Here is a 26,101-nt window from a genome sequence, read left to right as displayed (position 1 = left end):
ATATTATCCGACTTCGTCAAATAACTGTATCCTGTGTATTGCGTAGAAATCAGTACCGCAATGTCAGTACTTTCCAGGCTATGTTTCTCAAAAACAATATGATGATGACTCTGAAATATTGAGATGGCGCTGCACGGTCACGAGTTTGAGAGAGATACACTTTGTAACCATGTCACATCAACTTTTTTGACAAATTAAAACCTAAGTCTCATTTTTTTTTGACGTGACTTATTGTAGATTTGCCGCAGATGGCATTAACTACTTGGCCGGACAAATGGGGAGCGCTGAAGGCTCTCACCCGGTAGCGTAAGTCTCATTAAATGTCAAATATGATGCGACAGGGTTCTAAAGTGGGTACATGATATTGCTCATGACTGTACATAATATATTATTCTTCGCTTATCCTTCTAATTTCATGGATAACAGACATATGCATCTTTTATCTTTGTTTTTGGGTATCAATGATTACTTACCCTTTTTATTACACCCAAACATGATTACATCTTCCACCCATTATTATTCTGATCAAAATATAGAGAAGCAATACGTATATATTGAGCAACGTAATTCTATACGTTTAATATGCTTCTGCCATTACAATGTATTTTGGAATAATTATGTATCCGAGTAATGAGAAAATAGGTAAGTAATTATCACGTTAAAGCTTTGCCATCTATATTATTTTTGGTGAACGTAGCCTGGATAGTCCATCATTAAAAAACAAAGTCAATGTGACACCAAAAAAGGGGCACACTCAAAAAATTAAAAACTCTTTATTTTCTTATTTGTTATCTTACTTATTTCGTATACTGTGGCCCTCGTTTATAATTTCTTATCACACCAATCATGAGTGTCTAGAAGAGATCCCTTTTATACTTGTCCACCTATTAGTAAATCTCTTTTATCATTTATAAATTAATATTTATAATAAAGATTATGGCAGTCGGTGCACTAAAACAAAACAAAAAGAAACATTGAATTGTAACTATTATTTACTTAGGTAGGTACACAATAATATCATTGGTACCAATGGTATCAGAAATTGGCATTTATCAAGTACTGCCGAGTAATTCTGCAATATCCGAACTCGGAATTCATCCTTTTTTAACTTAACATGACTTCATTTTAAGATTAACTTACCCTTCAGTGAATCTTAAAATGCTTCTCACACTAATAATTTTATTAGAAACGCGAAAGTACCTATAATTTTGTGTTTTTTTTCCACTTTCTCAAAAAGGTTGAACGAATTAGGATGCATAGATCAAGCGCATTGGTATAAATTAGTCTAACCATACCTCACTAAAACACATTATGTAGGTAGGCAATTGAGACGTGACTATGGTGCCCTAGAGGGATGGTGCCCTTAGAATAACTTTCAGGGCGAATTTAGTCGAAGTCGCGAGCGAAAAGCTAGTGAATAATAAAAATACTTGCTTACGCTCCTATTTTGTATCTTTTCTTATTTTGAAGTTTTACTACTGCTGGGTTAAACCCCTTGAATATATCGATTGTTTCATAAACTGTTGTGTATTCGCAACATATGAAGTCCCGGCGGCCAGGCGTTTTGAAACATTGTGAACTGGGGTCATCTATCGTCCGATGTGCTGGACACGCGTAGGGGACTATGCAGAATCCTTTACCATAATAACATGGCTTTATTTTAGGCCCTAAAACAAATAACAAATGAGATTTCACATTTTATAACGATCAATCTTATTGATACCCGGTATCTCGGTTCGTCATATTCATTTTGAGCCTTCGCATTAATGGCTGCAAGTTGTCTTCTGATAACTTGTCCGGCTAAGTAGTTAATACTATTTGTGGAAAAACTGCAATAAGTCACGTCAAAAAACACTTCTGAGTCTGATTGTCGGTAACTCTGCCTGGGTGAGTTCCGGGTGGATTACGAAGTCGTAACGTGAATATGACCACAAACATAGAACAAGCAATAATACTACGAATAGAAGAGACACAGAAACACAGAGAAATGCTCAAAACTTTTGGTCGAAACAAAACTTGTTGAAGGAGAATAGAAATAATAAGTTGGACGAAAAGGGTTACGTAAGAAGTGCTAGTAAGAGTAAGGGAAGGGAGACAAATATTGAAAATTATTGAAGACAGAAAAGGCAAGATAAAACACCACGATTTTTTAAAAACATAGAAGGGAAGATAGAGGGAGAGATAGGAAGGGGAAGACCAAGAGAGCTTACATGGCACAAATTAAAGAGAAGACGAATGTCGTGTCTAATAAGGAAGTCAAAGAATTGGCCCTTGATAGACAATAATGGAGAATGGTAGGTACTCCGACAAGCGCGTGGCTCCTAAATTTATGATGATCAAGAAGGGACACTCTCTGCCTTGCACTGATATGAACTTAGCTTGGTTTATCACAACAATGGGGGTCACTTTAGTCTATTTAAGCCGTAAGTTGTTAAGGAATAAAAGAGAGGGCACGGACTGTCTGTCGCACGCTCGCCAAAGTAAAATGGCACATAGTAAGAACGAGATTTTTGTATAGAGTGTATAGGCTGCGACAAGTCATCAACAAAGCTTATCAGCCTATCCCTCAACAAGGATAAGTAGTCTATCATTTTCAAAATGTCCACTTGCAGCTGCACTTGGGATGTGTAAATAAAATGAACCACAAAACGCTACTTACTTGCCACGTCTTTCAAATGAAAATGTGCCATGGGTGTTATTGCTAGTACAATTAAAGTTGCAATTGTAATCGACATCACTCATGGCCTTGTGTTTAGAAAATAAGTGAAGAATTTCAATAAATAAGCATGCAGCTGATAAGCAACGTAAGAGAAATGAATCGATTAAATGCTACAAACAGGTACAGAAACCTAGCGATAATGATAAGGGAAATTAGTTTCTTTAACAACACGTTTTTAAGGTGTAGCATTAGAACAAATGGATTATGTTCTTTATAATTACATCGGACCACTATAAACGACTCGACGAGCTGAACCCCTGTCACCATAAAGCGTATCAATTTACTGGTGTCAGTACGTAGTTGTTACATGAACCATGTCATGATGTCAGAGGGCTATGACGGCTCAATGAAATCCCTGAAACCAGGTTTAAATCAAAAACATTTATTCAACATAATTATCAAAGAATCACGTCATTTCGCAAGTTGTTATGGCTGAGGAAAAGGAATGAGAAGAAACTGCAACAGCAACACGTCTTTTACATCAATGTAGGTATACATTACAAGTTATTTAATAACTAGAGGAACACATTTGATACCAGGAATTCTTATCATTCAAGTAATCATGCATCTTATAATAGGCGTTGGTGTGCATTATGCATTAGATTCCACGTTACTATCCTAGAAAATATGTCGAATATGCCTGTTGTAGTCTTTTTAATGATTACCGGCATGAGTTTATATTATTGCATTCTCAATTTTATTCAAAATTTCTGTCGAACCTCTGTTTGTTATGACAGAATTTGATCCGTAATCAATACTATTCGTGATTTATCACATTTTATACGTATCCGTTTCATTCAATTATTCAAAAGAATTTTTAGATTTATTTTGGTTATTTGTTGACTACAAATTAGAATAGAAATTTGGTTTCGGAGCAATGCGGATGGAGTATCCGGTAAAAGAAGAAATGGCGTAAGTTGGTACTTTTTGCCTTATAAAAAATGCCCATTCGATCTTATATTGGAAGATTTTAAGATTAACAGAAACACGGATATATCTAACATACATACGGTATCTATTCGGGCAGGCACGAAATTAGCCTCATGTTTGTTTGTCAGCTTTTAAACTAGTGCTGTCCTACATTTACAATAAGTGCAAGAATGGGATAGAGATAATTTTAGCACTGTTAGAATAAATTCTTCTTCTTCTATCGTGTGGGTTGAGAGATGGAGTATCAACCTCATGAACTAGGTGTCAGGGTTACTATTCAGCCGCCAAAGGCCCCTGACATGTAGTCGCTACATGAGCCATGTCAGGGGCCTTTGGCGAGGGCTTAATTTGCCAATATAATAATATACGTACATGTTAGATAAAGTTAAAATTAAGTTTGTGGATGCTTTAACAGACACCAATATTAAATGCAAAAATAAACGGTTAGGTAAGTAATAAATATGTGGTTCAGATCAAGTTAATAAAATCTCAGTAACCATTCAGTTTGTTTGGCTGAAGCATCTCCTTCACTAGTTTATTGGTACTAGAGCCCCTCTCAACTCGAGGAGTATCGAAATTGAGCACTTCAAATAGACGTCCTATGTCTACTCATTCCCATGGCGAAACTATATATGGTTACAATAAAAATGTAGGTAAGAAGTATAATAAAAAAAATACATATTTTACTTGCCTACATAGTAGGTATAATATAATTGGTACACAGAAGTGGCATTTAGATTGTACCTATAGTATTTTTTGTAATTGCTTCTGTCTTCTTCTTCTCCTGTAAGTGACATTATATTATATTCTCTTTAATGATAATAAATTATCTTTAAACCCAGATATTTATTTATATCTCCATATTTGTTAGTCTCAAAGATCACAAAACAACACGTGACACTGGGTATATCTTATATAAGTATTCTTAAAAAGTAAGTACTTAAAGATATACTAAGCCCGAGATAGACCAATATTCCTATAGGGAACACGGACAAGAATCTGTACTCACCCGAGCTTCTTTACATGTCCTATTGCTATGAATCTTAAAAAACAAACTCATGGCCCTGCCCGGGAATTTTCTACAGCCATGCTCGGTGGTACGTATATTGACATTCAGTAGATCTGCCAGTGTCTCATGTAGATCGAAAGCAGTTGTTAAACGCTTGCTATTCCACCTAAAGTTCATAAACGCCTTTCGGTGACGTTCACGAAACAGGTCTGGTATCAAAGCATATAGCAATGGTAACTTCGTTTCCTGGAGACCTTGTGTCGTGTTCAACAACATTGCGTCATATGAACCATGGTTGCTGACGAAGAATAAAATTGTGTTTTTCAAATAACCGGATGCATTAAGGTTAGTAAAAAACTTTTCGTAACTCTCATCCATGGACCTCGGATAATTTAAGTCCTTTTTGTTACTGATCCCGTCCCAAAATAATCCAAATAGTTTACTAGATCTTAAAGCAGCTATCACGTCTTCTATGTAGTCTAAAAGAATTTCGTGTACTGGCTTTTCTTGTAAACAAAATTTGTTATTCGATTTATTCAAATCGTTTCTGATTTCGTGCATAAATGGATCGATAGAATAATCAACAGATGGCGTATAGAATTCACCGAAGGCACTACTTATCATCGTAGAGTCAAAAGATTCGCCCACAGCAGTATAATATCCCGATTGTTTGTACTTTTGCCATATCAACATACATTCCTCAATCGGTGATTTATCATATTCCTCATAAAAGACACTTAAATTTGTACATAATGTCTGGTATGTTTCCGGCTCGAAACCCATTATCAACGGTAATACACTTTTGTGGCTACCAGCAGCTATCGTATATCCCATAAATGGAATTGCATATAATCTATGCAATAATTGCAACGTCTTTGGCATGGTTCTACTGAAATGTACGCCTGAAATGCTGTCTATTCCTAAAACTATTACGTTATAAGTGACTTTGTGCTTCATTCCCTTGTTTGGGAGGATTCGCTTCTCTTGTTTGTTATGAGCAATCAAAAACCTGTTACTATAAATTTGTATTTTGCCAATATAACAAACAATCTTAATAAATTCGTCTTCAGTATCAAACTTGATGGATGAAGAAAAGTATATACAGTCGTTATACAAAACTTCAGGCTCCATGTCTCCAGTAGAGTTACGTTGCAACATTGTTACGAAAAACGATTGAAAACAACAAGATACATTTCCATTACCATTGTAAAAATGTTTCAAATTTTCTTGAACTACAAAAATATGGGTTTGGTTTCTTCGTATCAATGCATTTTTGGGATCCATGCATGTTAACTTTTTATGAACTTTTAATAATGGCATTAAACTATTAAAATACATTTTAGAAATATTACAGCCGACAGTATCCAATCGAAATACTGGCCATATATCTTGAGTATCATCTTGAATCTCATAAAACGACAATGTATGTGTACGAATATAATTAAATGTTACTTCGAAATACCAAATCGTTGAAAACAGGGTCCAGCCAATAAAGATAAGAAGAGTAATCCTAAATCTGTAACCAATTAAAAAAAAATTGATAATTTTTTGAACAAGCGAGCAGACTATTTTATTGTTACAAGTGGTGATTTAAAATCACGAACTAGCGAAGTAGTGAGTCTTCAATTAAGGGTAGTACTAATAAACTAATCTCAGCTGAGCCTGGCCTCAATAGATCACGATCCACTAGAGTCGATTCTTAGGGTAAATTCTTACAAATATTCTTCCTCTCAGACGACGCCCTGAGCCGAGGTTCGCGCTCAACTGGGCACCCTCGGGCCTGTTCCGAGGACTATATTTTAAATCTAATTTATCTTTTAATATTCCTTTTAAAAGATGAACTAGATTTAAAATATAGTCCTGAATTTTATGCCTGTCGATTACCCTTTCCCTTTCCTTTTCGGCGGATAAGAAAATGACAGGTATAACTTAAAATAAACTTAGATGGTGTGTACCGGAATCAGCACCACTTAATTTTACGACAGGCACTAGCATGGCAAAGTACCTAAACTCTATAATTTATGGTAATAATATTACTTGTATGTTCTTGTGTGTTGTACGTAGAGCGGAGGAATGATAATAGAATTGCAAAAGCGATATATAAAGCGAAAGTTGATGGTAGGGCTGACAGAGGAAGACCGTGAAGGACTGACATTGACCAAATTGGAGATATCCATAAAAAAAGGTTTAATACGATCTACTCTGAACCGGCGTGCGTGTATGAAGCAATTGATGAATGTGGAGGAAGCAAGAGAAGTGTGTCAGGATCGAAGCAAATGGAATTGTATAGTCTCTGCTTACCCCAGTGGGAAATAGGCGTGAGTTTGTGTATGTATGTATGTTGTATGTTAGTTTACCTTAAACGTATATATTTTAATCCACACATGGTACAACACTAATAGGGAACCAGTTATTAAAAAAATACTTCAAAGTAAAATTGGCAAAAATAATGTTTGTTTCAATCTTAAAAAATAATCGGATAATTGCGCTCATAAGGTATAGGTACCTGCACACATGAACGATATTTATGGCCTGTTATATTCGAGTATTTTGTGATAACGTAGGTACCTGGTTACTGGCGTGATAATATTTTAGTGTTACCTAATGAGGGACTTTCCAATCGACGTACCCCTTTTTTTTTTTTTTTTTCAAACACACCATAGGACGCCGTCCGTTCCGTCCGTTCACTTTTAACGTGATAATTTCCTATTTTCTCATTGCTGGGGTAGTAAGTACATAATTATTCAAAAATTTTATGTAATGACAGAATCATATATAAAACTAATTGCAGCTTGATATTTGGATCGCATTATGTGTAGAACGATATTGTTACCTAAATTGCTTCTCATTATTTTGATCAGAATAATAATGGGTGGAAGTTGTGATTGTAATGTAATAAAAAGGGTCGTCATTTATACCCAAAAAGAAAGATAATAGATGCATTATATCTGTTATCCATGAAGTTAGAAGTTTAAACGAAGAAATCTTAACAACGATATATATCGTGTTTTTGGGGAATGCCGATTGGAAAGTCTTAGTTAGTTTAACCTACATGCACTATTCCTTTAAAGAAAACCAGTTTCATATGTCACCTAACAATGATCAACTTTTAAGAATTTATCTACAATAGGTAGGTATAATGTTGCAAAACAATCATAAAATAATTTTTACTTAAAAAGTATTAAATTAGGATGGGTACTCAGCTGAATAATTAAAGTCGTTTTATAGCGTAAAGTATAAAATTTCATTAGCTGCCAAGGAATTTAAAATTCCACTCGCGTTTACTCCACGGGAATAAAATCAAGCATGAACTTTGCATGCCAGGGAGCCACAAATTTACATTTTGCGTTACTCTTTATTTTAACTTCGTGGAAAATAATGCAAATCACCTTTTAGGGATTCCCTGTGGTATAGAAAAAGGCAAGTTACTTACTTATATTTTTGTATTTCATTCGTGCATATTTCCGCAAGACACTTTGCCCTTCGTCATGGCGAAGGATTCTACTCTACATGAGACTCATATACCTTTCACTTCACAATTCGGTGCAAAATAAAATATGTTTACTTTATATTTAACTACGACGTACGGACCAAATCGGAGATGTCATTAGAAAACGTTTACTATGATCTATTCTGAACCGGCGTGCGTGTATGAAACGATTGATGAATGTGGAGGAAGCAAGAGAAATGTGTCAGGATCGAAGCAAATGGAATTCCATAGTCTCTTCTTACTATTTACTTATGTATATATGAGTTTATTATGTTATACCTCTACTTACCGACGATCTGGTGAAGGTCGCGGGAAGCCGCTGGATGCGGGCAGCGCAGGACCGATCGTCGTGGAGATCCTTGGGGGAGGCCTATGCCCAGCAGTGGGCGTCGTACGGCTGATGATGATGATGATGACCTCTACTTAAGTGTACTAGTCATACAATAATAATGTTCTGTCCATAAAATGAAATTGTAGAATTAAATTTTCATGCAGAATAAACCCACAAGAGATGTAATGGAGGCGAATTGTCCAGAATTATTTGACCTCAGGTAGATAAGAGTCAGAAGAGTAGGGCTAGAGGCGGCGTGAAAAATTCAGTGCGACCGGTGAACATGTTTTATTTAAGGCTGCGCAATGCGGCCTGCTGAAATATTTAGTAACGACCATCGAGACGAAGTGCCACCTTCAGACGTGAACCATTCCCGACCCACCTAGTTTTTGCGAGGCTACTACTTGTATGCGTACGGTCACTCACACACTAAATTATGTACCATGTCCCATGGAAGGGAATTCGGACAAAAAAATGGTGCCTATCTTCATTTTAGGGTAACCAATACACAGCGTTCTACAAATAGGTGCAATCAATTCCTTGATACAAGGGAATTTATATGAACCGTCCACGATCTGTCTAGAGTGATGAACTTTTTAGTTATAATTTTTTAACTATAACTTATAAACAGTGACATACGTATAAAGTACATTAATGATTATTATAGGCCATGAAGTTGAAGTGTTAATTTGTCATTCATTAAACTAGGAGCAAATATGTGGATATTTTGATTGACATCTGATTTGTCAATTATTTAGCAATTAATTTCCCTAAGAATAAAATATAAAATAAAATAGCCATAATTTATTGTGTAAGTACATCAAGTTTCGTATTAATTTAATTTAATTTTTATTGACGGAGCGAATTGATTTATTATGTCAAAACGGCCATCATAGCGTGACGCTAGAATGTCCGTCCTTTTATCTTTTACTAATAACGGCCTCCATGGTCCAGTGGTTGAGCGTTGTGCTCACGATCCGGAGGTCCCGGGTTCGAATCCCGGTGGGACAAACCACAAAAATCACTAGTTTTGTTAGGACATTACAGGCTGATCGCCTGATTGTTCAAAAAGTAAAATGATTCGTGCTTCGGAATACCCGTTAATCCGTTGGTCCCGGTTACTACTTACTGATGTAAGTACGTAGTCGTTATATTAGTCATGTCAGGAGCCTATAGCGGCTCAATAATACTAACCCTGACACCAGGTTTGATGAGATTGGTAATCCACCTCACAACACACGATAGAAGAAGATATATATATTTTTTTTTAATTAAGGTGGGTTTGCTCTTGACTTCGTTCTTCCACAAGAAGAAGAGATCGACGTTTATTTAACTTGCCTCCCCCCTTCCCCTATACATATTTAGGTACTTCATAATATGTACTTCATCATCATCATCAGCCCTTTAACGTCCCCACTGCTGGGGCACGGGCCTTCCCTATGAATGAATAGGGAGATATAATAGTACTTACTTCACATTTTTTTACGTGCCTCATTGGTGCCTATTCGGGTGGGCACAAACTTAACCTAATTTTAGTTGGACAGCATTAAACTATCGCTGTCCTTCATTTACAATAAGTACAAGAAAGGGTTAGAGCTAGATTTGATCCTTTCAAATTAAGTTAAAATTAAGTTGGTGGTTGCCCACAAGGCCACTATCGTAGGATACACTACATAGCTAAACAAATATAACTTCACTGAGAGTGTCACACAATATACTTAAATGCAGTTTGTCGTCATTTTTTACGAATCCGTTTAAAGGGTATAAAGCTGGATGATGGGTAACCAAATGGCGTACTTGTAGGCGCCATCTGCCGTTTATGGCGTGTTCATAAAACAGCGACACTTCCTAATGTACTTACCATAAAACAGGTAGGAAAATATACCTACCTATTCACAAACGTCCTGGTAAATAACAAGATATAATATATGTATAATGCTTATGCTTGGCACTAAGGGTAACTACACACATAGTCGGTTCGGCAGTATTAGCCGAACAACAAAGCCGACCCGATGTAATTACTGCACTTGTTCGGCTTGTGCCGATTGGGCAGTTCATTCGGGTTGATAATCATACGATTCGATGACTGCCGGCCCGCCTAGTGAAAGCCGAACGGCTTTTCTCGAACATGCATCTACATATATTCGATTTTTACCGCCCGGATGTGCCGATTCATGCCGGCCCAACTATGTGTGTAGCTACCCTTAGAGCTGGATGCCAAGCGCGATGTATTGACAGCCCGACGACCTGCGGTGATCAATTAGTCATATTTAAATGGTGTGTTCACATGCCCGCATTCTAGAAGGATCTTTCCCAACAAGATTGGTTATAACGCCACATGCGAGGTGGTGATTGTCGGAGTCGAAGCAGTCGCCGTATCTGAAACCGGCTGGATCACACGATATAAAGCTTTGTTGACTTGTAACGTTTCGAAAACGGTATCTATAGTTTGTAATAAAGCTGCCTTGTGTACCACTTATCTGATTTTAATTGTTTACGTTAATGTTTCTTTGGTATGCAACAAAAGTTTTTGTACTGTATTATTCTTATAATAAGTTAGTTGCACTAGCGTACTAATTAGGTACTTACTAAAAACTCCAAAGAGATACAGCAAGCGCTACGAATATGTAGATTGTAGATACAAAAATCATATAGAAGCGGCAAACGTGGATATTCAGGTATAAAACACTAGTGGAAGCGGCAGGTGAAGGTAAACTCGATCATGCAAGTTATTGGGCAGTAGCCTGTAGGTAATGCAGCGCGTCGCGGGATCGCGCGGCCTCAGGTATGTAGCTGCCTCGCTTTGTAATATAATGAAATCAATACTTACTAATATTTCAAACACACCTATTCTAGCTTAAACGGATATAGGATACTTACTTGTCTTTTTACTGCTGGAGTGATAGTAAAAAACGCATTCAGCTGCAGTGACTTATTGTAGATTTGCCGCAGATGGCATTAACTACTTGGCCGGACAAATGGGGAGCGCTGAAGGCTCTCACCCGGTACAACGTTTAAGACAACAGGCCTGAGAGCGCTGAATGAGGGAAATCGTCGACCACGCCGGCGGGGTCAGTATCGGGGTTCAACGAAGCTAGTGACGAGACGCCGACGACAGCGATAGGTGCATTTATATTTGTATTAAGAACGTATTGCGATGTGTCAGGTAGTAGTTTGTAAAAAAAAAGGAAAAACAGTTTTGCAATGACGAACGTGCACGCGGGGATTTCACCGTAGAGCTGTCGTTGTGGCTGACATCGTGTTTATACGGCCTAAAAGTGAACGAGGAGATTCTATGCATATAAGGTACGGGCAACACGATATCCAAATTAAAACTCCAATACTAAGTCATCATCATCAATTTAAGAGCCACGCTCTTGTCGGTGCAGCATTTTCCATGCTACTTTACAATACCAAGTATGTTTGCAAATTGTTTTCTAATGACTTGTGGCTTTACACACCAACGGGGATTACGAAAGGACAATAATAATTAAGAATATAGGACAAAAAAAAATATGTCTATGGATAGGATGTAAGTAAAGTGTCATCATTACAAAGATGAGTATTTTTAACGTGACGCAATAGATGTTGCTTCTGTACTGAGACTATAAAACATAGAACGCGTTGAAGCTGCTTATTTGTCATAAAAACCTAGAAGCTGCGTAAAACATAGAAGCTGCTTATTTGTCATAAAAACCGACAGAGGGTTGTGTTATTTTTAAATAGGCTGACCACCTATCAACTTACCTCTACTGTTCATCATATCTATCTTCACTTCTTACGGCTGCCCACCCCCCTAGAAACTGGACTATAGGCGAGAGTTTAATGTATATGAATATAGGAGAAAAGTCCCCGGTATAGAATACGTTCGATGACGCGTATTTTCGATATTCATCGTGGCTATGTTAGGACCACCAATGTCAAAACCATCGATGTTACGACCATCGATGTTACGACCCTCGATGTTACGACCATCGATGTTACTACCATCAATGTTACGACCCTCAATGTTACGACCATCGATGTTACGACCATCGATGTTACGACCATCGATGTTACGACCATCGATGTTACAACCCTCGATGTTACGATTATCGATGTTATGATCTTCGATGTTAAGACCATCGATGTTACAACCATCGTTTTGAGTGTCGATTTTATTCGTAATCCAGGCCCATGTTACCTACATGCTGGCGGCTTGATGGAATAACCGCCGGCCAGCAGCGATGACCCGCTTGCGACGGTTATTGCATTTCACGTGCCGCCGTCACCTCCAGCCTCCACCCGCCTGCCTAATTGGGACTCGCCTCGATTCACAATTTTCGGTACAAAAACGATGACAATGTGGACTGTATTTCAATACCAAGTGGCAGAATTAAAAAAGTAATCAACATTGAAAATCAAGAATAAGTAGAAAAACTATTGATGGTAAAAAATAGTGTGGTACTGTGGTACACCGCGGTTTGAGCCTCAGTACCGGACACCAATGAGTTATTAATTAAGCGCAGTTTTCACCAACACAGTTGACTCCACTGTTATAGAAGACGACACGGCTCACCACCTGTCATGTTGGTCTAACAGAAAGTCCGATGTAATTTTATAATTATTGGCAAATTGTACAATTTAATGCAATACTTACGTTAAGGTCTATTTCAACACCCTATGTTTACGCTGACTGAAATCCTATTGCCAGTTAATACTTGATGACAAAATCATTAGCCAGATAGGTTCTGATAAGGCCCTGATAGTCCAGAGACTTATGCCGAGCTTGTAAGTAGAAAAGCGTCCAAGTTATGGCTCCATCTTAATCTCGGCTATTCATTATTTTGTGGTCTAGAACTTTACCTACTACTTAAGTAAATAATAAACAATTTGTGGTCTTTCACGTGGGTTATTAATTCGTAATATTAATTCATAAATGCAAACTGATATCTCACGAGATTGAATAATTAAATTATGATGATAATTTGATTAGTTATGCCGTCACGGTAGTAAGACAACAATTACCTTGATACACGCCATATCATTGTGTAAACAGCGAAATTATATTATATTGACAACACTGTAAATACTAATAAATTATACCAAATTGGAGATGTCAGGAAGCAACGATTAAAGGATGTGGCAGCTAGAGTGTGTCAGGATCGAAGCAAATGGAATTCCATAGTCTTTGCTTACTCCGGTAGGAAATAGGCATCAGTTTCAGTAAATACTGTATAATCCGAAATTACTCGTATTATTTATGCAGTTACTATATTAGTACCTTCTATTACAGTACAATGGCGGGTAGGTACGTAATACTAATGTAAACAAAGTCCTTCTGCAAAAAGAGAAGGACATTATTGGAAGACTTATGTTATGTACAGTCATGAGCAATATAATGTACCCACTTTAGGACTCTGTCGCACTAACATATTTGACACTTAGTGAGACTTACAGTTCAATTTGTCACAAAAGTTAATGCGACATGGTACCGAATTGTATACACATTAATGCTCGTGACCGTACCTATTATGGTCTAAAGTTTATAAAAAAATATTGCATCAGAAATTTGTTCTGATGGTGTGTGCAGTTACATTAGGCGTTAACTTGCTCTTTGAATGGTGAAATCGTGGAATACTTTCAAATTCAAAAATATCTTTATTCAGTAGGTAACATGGTTACACTTTGAATCGTCAATTTTTACATAACGAACGCCTCGTCCGCCTAAAACAACTGCAGCTTCTCACAACCTGTATAGCCGGGGAAAAGAAGCTGCAAGAAAAACCTCGGCACAGGGCCCTAGACGTTCTTTAGAAAAATAATTATAAATGTATAATATTTTTTGGGCAAATTGATAAATTATTATTAGGTAATATCGTAATTGTTACATGGACCATAATAAATAACAGTCAGTATTATTCAGAGGCGGAGGACAGGAGTCCCACTCGCGTCAGACAGAGTGCAGGGGGGCAGAAGGCAAGAGGAAAACCACCGAGAGGAATGCTACGCCGACAAGAGCGTGGCTCTTAAATTTGTGATGACATGAACCATGTCAGTGGCATTTGGCGTCTCAATAATAACACTAAGAAGTAAAAAAGCCATTATAAAAAGATACCTATTCGCTATTTTACATAAGGTACACAAAGTTAGTATAACATAAAATATACATACATAGCTAAATAGCTATCACGTAGTATTTACTTAGGTTTTAATTATTTACTTAGAAATACCTACCTACATAGCTATGTCGGTATTTCTAAGTAGCAATCACTTATTCTCAATAACCTATAATCGTCTTTAAAACCAAAGCCCTTTTAAAATCCAAATCCCTTGTTTAACTATTGTGTTTGGAAATCTGGGTTGCAGGAGGATATACTTAATAGACATTGGCAAAGTTTGCTCACTGGAGTACCTACCTAGTTCCGCCGTCTCAACAACTGCTACAGGATTAGAAGGTACCTATCACTAGTGAGGATGACAAGAGATTTAATTCAACTTGGTACGTACACACTTGAAATAAGTATTCGCATCTTCATTCTAACTACGATTTATAGGCACCCTAGATACCTAAGTACCTACCTAACTACGCTTTCTACGTTTGCCGATTTATCCGGCCCGATGCGTCAAGGTCACGGCTTCGGACATCGGGATCGTGTAGTGTAATAGCACATCACGATTACGTACGTACCACGATTTTACCATACATTTTGTACCTACACTACACCCGATGCCCGAACCCACGACGTTGAAGCATCGAGCCGGATAGGGTTGAAAAGTAAGTAGGTATAATAAGCGCTTAAAATAATAGCATTGCTTTTTATTTAATATAAGTACCTAACAAAACACGTACCTAAGTATACTTATGTGTTGCTTGCTAGTAGTATATTTATCTCTCTAATATAATTATTATGCTTGCGAGATAGTGCCAAATCCGCTAATCAAATTAATCACGTTAAGTATCAACTTAGCATGTATGCTCAACGTAAGTAGGTACTTATATCGAGTCGGAGAAATAAAGTTTGGCAAGTCCGGGCGTCGTAATCCGCAAACAACGGCAAGTTCACAACTCCACAGATGCGGAAGAGACGTGATTAATCACTCTGGCTACAGAACCCATACTTTAACGATGCTGTACCATACATACGTATCTACGTGTTAGTACGTAAGTGGCAAAGGCGAAAGTTTGGGAAAGATTATTCGGGTGTTTCCGTAGCTCCGTAACAATCCTATTCGTGTAATTATATAGTGTAGGCATCTCCCTATCCATCCATAGGGAAGGCCCGTGCCCCAGCAGTGGGGACGTTAATGGGCTGGTGATGATGATGATGATGATATAGTGTAGGTATAAATGAACTTTTTATCACCAGAAGAAATAAAAAGGTGCATACTTGTACTAAATGTAGTTCCGAAAAGATTGAAAATCAATCTGGTCATATTAGCTAAACGAAACTTTGTTGCAAGACAGCTGGTGGTAAATTTCGAACATACAGTCAAGCAAGCAAAAAGCATTTTGCTACGGAATCCTGAAAAGGTGATACTAAAATTTACAAAATAATAATCATAATAATCGTTAGATGTGGTCTACGAATAAATAATAAGGATGTGGTAGGAGATCTTATACTTGTATCCGAAGATTAAGATTTTGCTTTGACAGCTGATGTCTTATTTGACATTGACAATCAAATAATTTTTGGCTTTTTAGCGGGAAACGGGAACGGGACAGTTGCTTTCTTCGTTGAGTAATCTAAATAATTAATACGAAGTGGTGTTTTGTGGTTAATGATCGCATTAAGTTAGTCGGAAGACATTCGCGAGTGTTATTATATTGGAGTATTCAATAAACAAAGTGTATCTGCCTATTTCATAGAGATAGGAAATTATATGGAGGCGCCCTGTTCTACTATATAAACATCATCTTATACAAATATGAGTAGTTTATGAAACAGGTCGTCAATAATCGTTTTGTCTCTTTTTTACTAGTACAAAATTTCATTTGGTAAAAGAGATAAATATATATTTGTTATTTCTAGTTATGGCAACATTTTGTGATGACGTCACAACAGCTGTAGGTACGTGCCATTTTTCGCCATTTTATGCGCTGTGTTTTGTGGTACTTCTGCTGTCAAGTAGCTGTTTATGAGATCGTATTTTGTGTTTTGCCGATAAATTACGAGGATTTGATTTGCTAAATCGAAGTTGAAGTTGAAAAAAGTGTTATTCAACATGTCCGTGTATTGTATTGTACAGTGTGGTGCCAGAAAGGACAGAAATCAACCGTATTTGTCACTTCATAGGTTAGTACCCCGTATTCATTGAATAATACAAACAATCCTATAGATTTTGATGTTACAACGCAACTGAGCCATGAATTTGCATTAAACCTTTATATATTTTGAGTAATTGTCATACTACAAACCGTATTTTTCTTTGTTTTCCAATATCTTTATTCGTCATAGTCAAATTAGTGTTGCGCCAATAATACTGGCTAAGAATACTAGTTATTATTTTTACGTTAACAGGTTTCCAAGAAATAAAAGCTTGAGAAGACGATGGTTAGAGAGAGGCTGTTGGTGTTTAAATTTATATTTAAATTTCAGCCTAGCTTGCATCATCTCACTACTGGCTAGATAGATAACATATTTGTATCATGTTATCACAACATGTTTATACTATCTATCATTCAACTACATATTATGTACTTAATATACTTAGTCTGTAACTATTATATGTCGAAACAATTATGAGTTGTACAAATTTTATATAAATAAATGAATGTTATCTTTCATTTCAGGCCATCTTTCAATCCAAAATTGTCGACTGGATTTACTGAAACAGGTGATATTGGAAAACTAATCCACAGCTGCAACGTCGTCTGTGCTGCCATTGCCCGTACGTCTGTCTCATAAGTCAGTACATGAAAAGGTATTTATCAAATAATTTTATATTTTTAACATGATATAGTATAATTCAACCAGGTACACAATGCACTTAAATCAGATATATTTTAGTACATACACTGTTTTAACATTATTATTAAACTTTATTTCAGTCTGTTCAAGAAGACGAAATGAAAAAATTAAAAGATATTATGGAAGATCTGCAGAATAAAAATCAAATAATAAAGGGCAAAGTGTATTGATGGAAGAATTGGCAGGACCGCACGACTTTTTGAAAAAGCAGGTAAACAAATTTCAAGGTTTACCTTTGCCAAAGAAGTATTCCCAAGAAATAAGAAAGTTTGCTTTAACTTTACATTTTCTTTCTCCGAAGGCGTATAATAATTATATATGCAATGTGACAGGGTGTCACAAAGACAATTTCTAAACAAATTGACACTGTTTAGATTTGTATTTATTGTAAATATAATGTAGTTACATAATAAATAATGTGTGAAATGAATACTTGCTAATAAACAGATTTACGTTATAATTTATGTTTCATTATACACTCCAGGTGGATTCGAATTGTGCGCAATAAAGAATGTAATCAATGTTATAGAGTTGTTAAGGAAACTACTTAGATAAATCTTGACTAAACCCTTTACAAATACAAATATACTTTATTGCACACAACATACCAAAAAGAACAAGTTTTACACAAAACATACACGAAAAATACAGTACACCACCTAATTACCCTTTACCTTCCCTTTCTGTTCTCTTATGAATACTTATTATTATAATGCTATACCTATTATTGGTCAGCAAAAATTTAGTATCGATCGCCATCGACTCGCAAAGAAGATGCTATACCTAGTAGGTACGAGTATGGTAATCCTAGTATTGAAACAGCTTGCAGCCCTAGTAAAGGCCGCCATTTTATGCGACCAAGTGGCACGTTTTTTTTGTAGGTATTTCCAGTCCATACTCTTATATGTCTATGGCCTATTTTCGCTTCGTGCTAGGAAGCCGCTTCATAGCTCAAAAGTTTATGCGGACTTTTGAGTTAATTCGTTTGGGGTTCGGAGTAGGAGTCTACTCCGAGGGCGGGGGCTTAGGTTTCATCATCATCATTCATCACCTTTCACCATTTCATTAATCATCAAGAAAAATAATACGTCAGACATGGCTGTATGGGCATAGTTCCCTTTGCCTTACCCTTCGGGGAAAACCAAACCAAAAAAAAAAAATCAAATAATTTTTGATTTGTTATCGTAGCTTAGCTATCTGACTGAGTTAGGTATTGAAAATAATTTAAAATAATATATTAATGTTTTTTTTAAAAGTGTAGACTATATTCAATATGTTACTGTGGTCTTGGGTAAATTATTTTTGTTATAAATAGATCGTAAAAGTGGAAAATCTTTTACGTAGGCTATTTGTTAAAATGTTTAATTATACTTAACATATTTACGTTTCCAGGGCGCTAATTCTCACGGCCAGCTCGGTTTAGGAACTGTCAGTGAACAAGTAGATAAACCTACAGTAGTGAATACGGAGTTTTTATGTGCTAATAGTATAAAGCAAATCTCTTGTGGTGGTGGCCATACTCTGTTAGTTGACAGTGCAGAGAAGCTCTTTTCTTGTGGATGGAACTCCAAACGGCAAGTAGGAGAGAATGAAACAAACGAATTTGAAAGAATATGGCCTTTAAGTGGTATAACATTTACAAATATAGCATGTGGATGGGACTTTAGCTGTGGTGTTACAAACAGCCAGCTGCTTCTAGTGTGGGGTTCTAACAGCAACGGTCAACTTGGCTTACCTAAAGAACACTTTCCAGAGCCTCAGAAGCCAGTTAGGCTGCAGGTAAATGCATGTGCTGTATCCATGGGATTACGTCACACTGCTATCATAAATTCAAAAGGTGATGTTTGGGTCACAGGATGTGGGAAACATGGTCAGCTAGGCCTTGGAAAAGACATACTGTCGTCAGATAGATTCCAGCAGGTGCCTAAAATTGGACGGATATCACATGTAGCCTGTGGGCAAAATCATACTATTTCCTGGTCCTCTGAAGAGCATGCTCTATATGTCTGGGGTGACAACAGACATGGCCAGTTACTATTAGGGGCAGAAAAGTTTAAAAAAATATTTGTCCCTCAAAAGATTGATATTGATGTCAAACGAAATGTTAAAAAACTGTTAAGTGGTTGGACAAACGCTTTGTTGTGGTTGGAAAATGGAGAACTTCTCACTTGGGGACGAAATAACTATGGACAGCTTGGTACTGATGAACCATTTGTGGGAAAAATTGTCCGTGTTAAACTTCCAGGTTAGTATAAATGGATTTGCCATAACTATACAGTAGTAATAAAAAAATATTGTTTAAAACTCATTTATTATTGTCTGTATGATGACTATTAAATACTTGAATAAATTAAGGAATAAATACAAAGATGACTGTCTTTCATGTGAAAGCAGTGCATTAATACAACATACTATTTTTACAGGTGACAGACAAGTAAAAGATGTTGCCCTTGGGTCAGAGCACACTATTTGCCTGGCAACAGACAATACATTGTGGGCATGGGGATGGAACGAACATGCTAATACAGGCACAGATGGTGGTGACTGCGTCTCCTTTCCTACTAGAGTGCCTTTGGACATAGATACAAATACAGTGATTACTAATATCTATGCCGGGGGAGCCAGCAACTTTATCATCACTAACAAGGATCAAACAAAGGATGAAACTAATGTCACCACTGTTAATAATGTTCTTGAACAGTCATAGCAATAACTTGTGATATTTTCAAACTTTCTAGTCTCACATTGTGACAGTATTTTTACATGGTGTAACCATAAATGGCCACTAAAAGGTGCTCAGTGTCATAATAATTTTAATTGTTAATAATTATATAAACAAATGTTTTATCTTATATGCAATTTTATTAAAAATTTACATGTTCTAAAACTTGCATGATGTAAATAACAGATAGTGACTAAAAGCTTGTTTAACTTCCCACTATTGGGATACAGTAGGTATAGAATACTGCCAGTTACATTCACAGCTGTTGAGTTTCGTATAACATTTATAGATAATAAATGTTATTGCAATAATAATACAACTAGAACAAAGATTTTTCAAACATCAATCCAATACTTAATGGGGTTATTACAAACACTAATTTGGAGTTATAGTATCAAAATTAAAACAGCACAGACATTTATCACATCATAAAATCTATAGGATTATTTCTAAGTATTAAATGGCTTAGTTGTAAAGTACATTTCGTTTGGCCAAAACCAACTACCTTATAAAAAGAAAAAAAATTGGAAGCATTTTCATGTACTATACAATAAGCATCTTATATCTAATAAATTGAGGTGAAACATGCATTTATATATTTATCTTTTATTGTTCTTGCATGGTACAAGAAGAAAGTGGATATCATAATTGTTTTTGATAAAATTAATAAATTTTAACATAAATTAGTCATAATTATTATAATATTTTATGACTAAACACTCAACGTTACCCGCCGTTAATCCACAAATGAATGATTCACCTCAATGTATATAGTCATTTATAAAATATCCTGGTACTAACTAATAAAATGACTACACTGATATGCAACAATGTTGTTATAAGGGGTGACGACTTCTAAGAAACACAAGATCCTTTCAGCAGAAGGAATTTTGATTTCATGTACTATTTATTAATATATACTTAGTCACCAGCATGAAAGAGCGCCAAGAATCTAATTACTTCTATATTTATATTTATCTTAGAAACACAAACAGTAACTTTGATGTAATTAAAAAAAGACATGTCACAGAATTTAAAACTATATTTTGATTGTGTAAAATTGCATTGAAATATTCTGTGAATGCATGAAGGAATAAGGTATGCTGTCAGTGTTACCAATATAAAGAAAATATAGGGAAAAAACCTTCAAAATTCCATTCCATTCTCGCTTTTCTTTTTGCTAAAATGGCATTGATGTATGATGATGATATGAGCCTCGAGTTCAGTACCATAGTATTGTATGATTACTGTCTAACCGTGCAGTTGTTATATTATGGTTTTTGCATCAACCAGCAGCTAGCCTCATAAAAGTATTAGTAAGTAATAGGATATTTTAATAGTAAATGTCATAGATTAGAGCAGCATTGAAACACTGCAATGATCACTTGATGGTGTAGCTTGCTACCTCTTTCTTTCCCCTTTCTGTGTCTTTCTCTTTTCTTTCTTTTCTTCTTTTAATTGTTTTTGTTTCTCCCTGAAAATGTAAGTTTGATTAATTTAATTACAGATTAGAGATGGTATTAATAAACTAATCTCAGCTTTGAGACTGCCCTCTAGATCATGTCAATGTGAAAGTTTTATATAAAAACAGGGACTTGAGCATAGTCTTGAGGGCAGTCTCAGTTGAGATTAGTTTATTAATACCACTCTTAGCTATAGTAGCATAATTGGAAGATTGCTTGACTCTCATTCTGAAGTCACATTCAAATCCAGCATGGGCCTAAACCAATGATTTTCAAATTTGTTTTTAAATTCATTAAATGGATCATGAATGTGTGCTCAACAGTGAAGGAAAACATTGTGAAGAAACTCACATACAAAAGAAATAAAATATGTTTTCTGAGGTATGTGATCTCATGCAAACTATAAAATACATTGATGCATAACGCAGTGCAACAATTATTTAAATTGTGCAATTATTGACAGCCACAATTCTATAAGGTTTTATAATTATTTTTTTATGTTGTCTCTTTTTTATGAATTATATAGGAAGTTTCATAATATTTTTGTTTGTTTACCTATCCTCTTTGTCCTTTTCCTTTTTACGCTGGGCATCGAGACGTGCTTGCTCCCGACGTTCACGAGCAGCTGCTGCTACATCTGATACATTGGTGTTCCTCACAAGGTCATTACCTTCAGCCACTTCACCTTCAAGGACCTCGCTTTCCTGAAAAATATTATTATAGAAAGTTGAAAAAATATCGCATTAGTGATAAATTAGGTTAATTAAGTCCAAAAGTATTAACTTGGAAACTATTAAGTTACCTCTGTGTCAGGTAGTTGACTGTACTGGGATAATATAGCTTCGCGAATTTTCTTTTCCTCGTCTGTATACTCACGACGGGTAGTGGTCGCGAGTGACTGAGATTCCAGTAACTTAGTCAACTGCAAATCAACGTCTGTTGCGGGCTTTGGACAGTCTTCCTCTTTAGGTTTACATGACTCCCACTTTTCTAATATCTCAGCTACATGAACGGACATGTCTCTGTCCTGAAATTAGAATTAATTAATCAACAAAATTAAAACTAATAAAAGCTAACCACGCTCAGTCGGGCATGATACTAACCACAATCTCCGATAGTATGCCCTCCAGTGCATCTTTCTTTTCGTCTATAGATTCTTCGCTTTCTAAAATACCAGATATATACGATCCAAAGACTCCTTCGTCAGTTTTCAGTGATCTTAATTTATCGTTTAGCCACGGAACAAAATCGCTCACCGACGCCGCCATATTGTCTATTTGACATTGACAATCATATTGTTGTTGTCGTTATATCGACTGACAATATGGGTAGGCGAAGCCTATTCGCTATACAGCCAATGATTGTGCGTGTATTCGAACGCTTCGGTTTTCAATTTTTTGATTGTCATCGTTATAGTCAAAAGGGATTCCAAAAAGTAATCGAAAATTGTATATCGATTTTCAACGTAAAAGTTATTATTTAATTATTCTTAACATATTAACAAATTACCAAAGTATTTTAGCTTATTTTAAACTTAAAGCATTTATAAGAAAATATTTGTAATTTTCAATTACCACCAAATAAGCGATAAAAAGCAAATTGATTATAAAGTCACAGACTAGAACTCGGATTCCGTCTACAAAATGTCACAACACTAGTTCTACTCGATTTGTTTGAAAGGTCGCTTGTGAAGTGAAGCCGAATTAAAAGCGTTTTTTTGTTAATTTACGAAAATAAGGAATAATGTCGGCCCGTTACGATCGAGCTATCACTGTATTTTCACCTGACGGTCATTTGCTGCAAGTTGAATATGCTCAAGAGGCCGTTCGCAAAGGATCCACCGCCGTGAGTAATCATAATTTTGGTTATGTTGTTTCTCTTGTAAATTCCTGAAAGCTATACTAATTCAAATTTAATGTTATAGGTCGGTGTTAGAGGAGCTGATGTTGTAGTATTAGGAGTAGAGAAGAAATCTGTGGCTAAACTGCAAGAAGAAAGAACTGTGAGGAAAATCTGTCTACTTGATGATCATGTTGTTATGGCGTTCGCCGGCCTGACGGCTGATGCTCGAATCCTGATTAACAGGGCACAGATTGAATGCCAGACGCATAAGCTAACAGTTGAAGACCCTGTCACACTGGAGTACATAACCAGATATATTGCTGGACTCAAACAGAAGTACACTCAAAGTAATGGTCGTCGACCATTTGGTATCTCTTGTCTGATTGGAGGATTTGATTATGATGGGCTTCCTCACTTGTTCCAAACTGAGCCATCTGGTATCTACTATGAGTGGAAAGCAAATGCAACTGGAAGGTCTGCTAAAACTGTCCGTGAGTTCTTGGAGAAAAACTATACTGCAGAAGAAGTTGCTGCAGAAAATGGTGCTGTCAAGGTAGAGTAAATTCTATAATATAAAACATTTTGATATATTTATGTATTCTTAACATAAATTCCCTATTAGTACATCACTGATCTGAAAAATGCAAAGTCATGCTGTTTTGGACTTAATTTCATTTGTTTAATTTCCAGCTTGCAATCCGAGCACTTTTAGAGGTTGTCCAGTCGGGCCAGAAGAACTTAGAGATTGCCGTAATGCGACGTGGTCAGCCTATTCAAATGTTAGATGCTGACACAATCAACTCCTATGTATCCGTCATTGAAAAAGAGAAAGAAGAAGAAGCTGAGAAGAAAAAGCAGAAGAAGTAATATCATTCTGTAATTTTTTATCTTAATACATGGTATAAGGAATCACTTTTTATTCCTTTTATTTAAAACAATAATTTACAACTTAAGAATTAAGTAAATCTATAGTACGAGATATTTGGGAGTAGAGCTCTTTCAAATCAGACCCACACTCTTGATTCGGACCCTTATTAGCAATAATATCATTAAACATTTGGTCCCATTCTCCATCATGGTAGTGGTCAGAATTCTCATTATTATTCTGAAATTAAAATAATCATATCTCAGCTCAATCATATCTTATTCAACAATGAACAGGGTATCTGAAATTACATAAATACTCTTACCTCTGACATAGGCACATCATCATTCTGGTCATTGCTTATGGAAGGCAGAACACAGTTCAAAGAGTTATGGTCATTCTTGTCTCCTATCTTCCTTGTTATTCCTTGATCAGTATCATGATCTATATCAAACTCTGCCAACAGCTCAACTCCTGAATTCTGATCAGTAGGCTCAGGATCCAGTTCAGGCATACTCAAAAACTGATTAGAGAAATTATCATTGTTCTGCTGTGATTCATCATTGAAGTTCATTAAGTCCTGTGATGACTCCCTGAAACACATTGTTAGATCAATGGCCAATGGCAATTGTTGGAGCAATGGCTTGGATGTTCCTTGAAGCTTGGTATGCCAAAGACTTAAAGGTAACTTACTCATAGTTAGCAGTTTCTTCTGTAATGGTGTTGTTACTGGTAACTTGCACATCAACTGTAGGAAGGATAGGATGAGGATAAAGGGTAAAATGGATTACAACAGGAATAAACATACAGGATAAACAGGATGTAGGAGGGTAAACCTGTTAGAGGAAGCTGCTTTTCTGCTTCCTTTTCGGTTTCTTTAGACATGATCCAGTCAAATTCAATGTTTTCTTCATCTTCACAGAAGTCATCAGGATTTTCTGTGGAATCAAATATATAATTATTTATAAATAGCAATAAATCTTACAGGTTATGAGCTGTAATAATAAAAAAAAATATTTTTCAACTCACCATCACATTCAAATTTTAGGTGATATAACTGTTCAGGGGAATTCTGTATAAAAAGATCTTGACTAGCCTTCCTGAGAGCAATGTGCAAGGCTTGTCTTGCCTTTTGTAAGGGTGTTACATACAGGAACTGATCTGCATTCCCATAAAATGCCTGGAAGTTATTAAATATTGTTTTATGACAGGATCTAATTAGGGCATTATATGTTTTTGTTATCCTACCTTTGGTTTAAAATGTTTCTTCATAGTCAAAGCTTTTCTAGTTATTTTATCCAGTAACTCCGGTCGGCCGAATTGGAAGTAGTCGTGTACATACTCGTGCATATAAGGATTGCTTGAATTACACAGTGGATCTTGAAGATGAGAAGTAACTTTTCGGAATCCGTATAAATTCAGTTGTCTTACAAAACTTGATATATTTGTGGTCTTGAAAATAGAGTGATCACACTGCAAATAACTATGAAGGATTCGATAATTCAGCAGAATAGTTCGGCCTGTGCCACCCCATAAAATTGCATCAGTACGCATATTCAGCAAGTACCACAATTTTTGAGGAAACCGCATTTGGAAAATAGCGTTTTTATCGTCTTGCATTTTCTCGTTCGAAAAATATACGAAATTACGAAGAGACTGAAAAAATTAAAACTGGCGCGGTTAATCTCCCTGTCAAAATCAAGAAGCAGTCAAAATCTATAATCCGCCATTTTAAGCAATGGACTCTTTATTTTCAGCCATAATACTTTTGATTTTGTT

At 36.1% G+C, this 26,101-nt stretch overlaps 4 protein-coding genes and 1 long non-coding RNA gene across 5 annotated transcripts; 3 read left to right on the top strand and 2 right to left on the bottom strand.

Annotated features, from left to right (window-relative positions):
- The first annotated feature begins 16,392 nt into the window (after positions 1–16,392).
- LOC126378846 (uncharacterized) lies at positions 16,393–17,546 on the top strand. The gene is made up of 3 exons (XR_007568149.1): positions 16,393–16,755; positions 17,253–17,383; positions 17,511–17,546. It is a non-coding gene; the product is annotated as an uncharacterized LOC126378846 (long non-coding RNA).
- A 1,072-nt stretch (positions 17,547–18,618) lies between these two features.
- On the top strand, positions 18,619–22,155 carry LOC126377711 (uncharacterized). The gene is made up of 3 exons (XM_050025524.1): positions 18,619–18,721; positions 18,823–19,675; positions 19,854–22,155. Exons 1-3 carry the CDS (start codon positions 18,704–18,706, stop codon positions 20,135–20,137), a joined length of 1,155 nt encoding a protein of 384 aa, XP_049881481.1. The 5' UTR covers positions 18,619–18,703; the 3' UTR covers positions 20,138–22,155.
- On the bottom strand, positions 19,725–22,891 carry LOC126378608 (coiled-coil domain-containing protein 43). Its single transcript, XM_050027032.1, has 4 exons — positions 22,719–22,891; positions 22,418–22,642; positions 22,171–22,319; positions 19,725–21,626 (listed from the first exon to the last, which is right to left on the bottom strand). The coding sequence occupies exons 1-4, from the start codon at positions 22,881–22,883 to the stop codon at positions 21,554–21,556; spliced, it is 612 nt and encodes a 203-aa protein (XP_049882989.1). The 5' UTR covers positions 22,884–22,891; the 3' UTR covers positions 19,725–21,553.
- A 369-nt stretch (positions 22,892–23,260) lies between these two features.
- Positions 23,261–24,369, top strand: LOC126378436 (proteasome subunit alpha type-7-1). The gene is made up of 3 exons (XM_050026840.1): positions 23,261–23,460; positions 23,540–24,010; positions 24,148–24,369. The coding sequence occupies exons 1-3, from the start codon at positions 23,359–23,361 to the stop codon at positions 24,322–24,324; spliced, it is 750 nt and encodes a 249-aa protein (XP_049882797.1). The 5' UTR covers positions 23,261–23,358; the 3' UTR covers positions 24,325–24,369.
- Positions 24,343–26,067, bottom strand: LOC126367017 (uncharacterized). Its single transcript, XM_050010381.1, has 6 exons — positions 25,571–26,067; positions 25,352–25,502; positions 25,072–25,260; positions 25,016–25,034; positions 24,648–24,915; positions 24,343–24,562 (listed from the first exon to the last, which is right to left on the bottom strand). Exons 1-6 carry the CDS (start codon positions 25,940–25,942, stop codon positions 24,407–24,409), a joined length of 1,155 nt encoding a protein of 384 aa, XP_049866338.1. The 5' UTR covers positions 25,943–26,067; the 3' UTR covers positions 24,343–24,406.
- Between the last annotated feature and the right edge of the window lie 34 nt (positions 26,068–26,101).

This window comes from Pectinophora gossypiella, chromosome 1, assembly GCF_024362695.1.
Source record: "Pectinophora gossypiella chromosome 1, ilPecGoss1.1, whole genome shotgun sequence".
Taxonomy (NCBI): domain Eukaryota; kingdom Metazoa; phylum Arthropoda; class Insecta; order Lepidoptera; family Gelechiidae; genus Pectinophora; species Pectinophora gossypiella.
The sequence above is the reverse complement of the archived record's forward strand: the minus strand, read 5'-3'. Positions and strand labels throughout refer to the sequence as shown.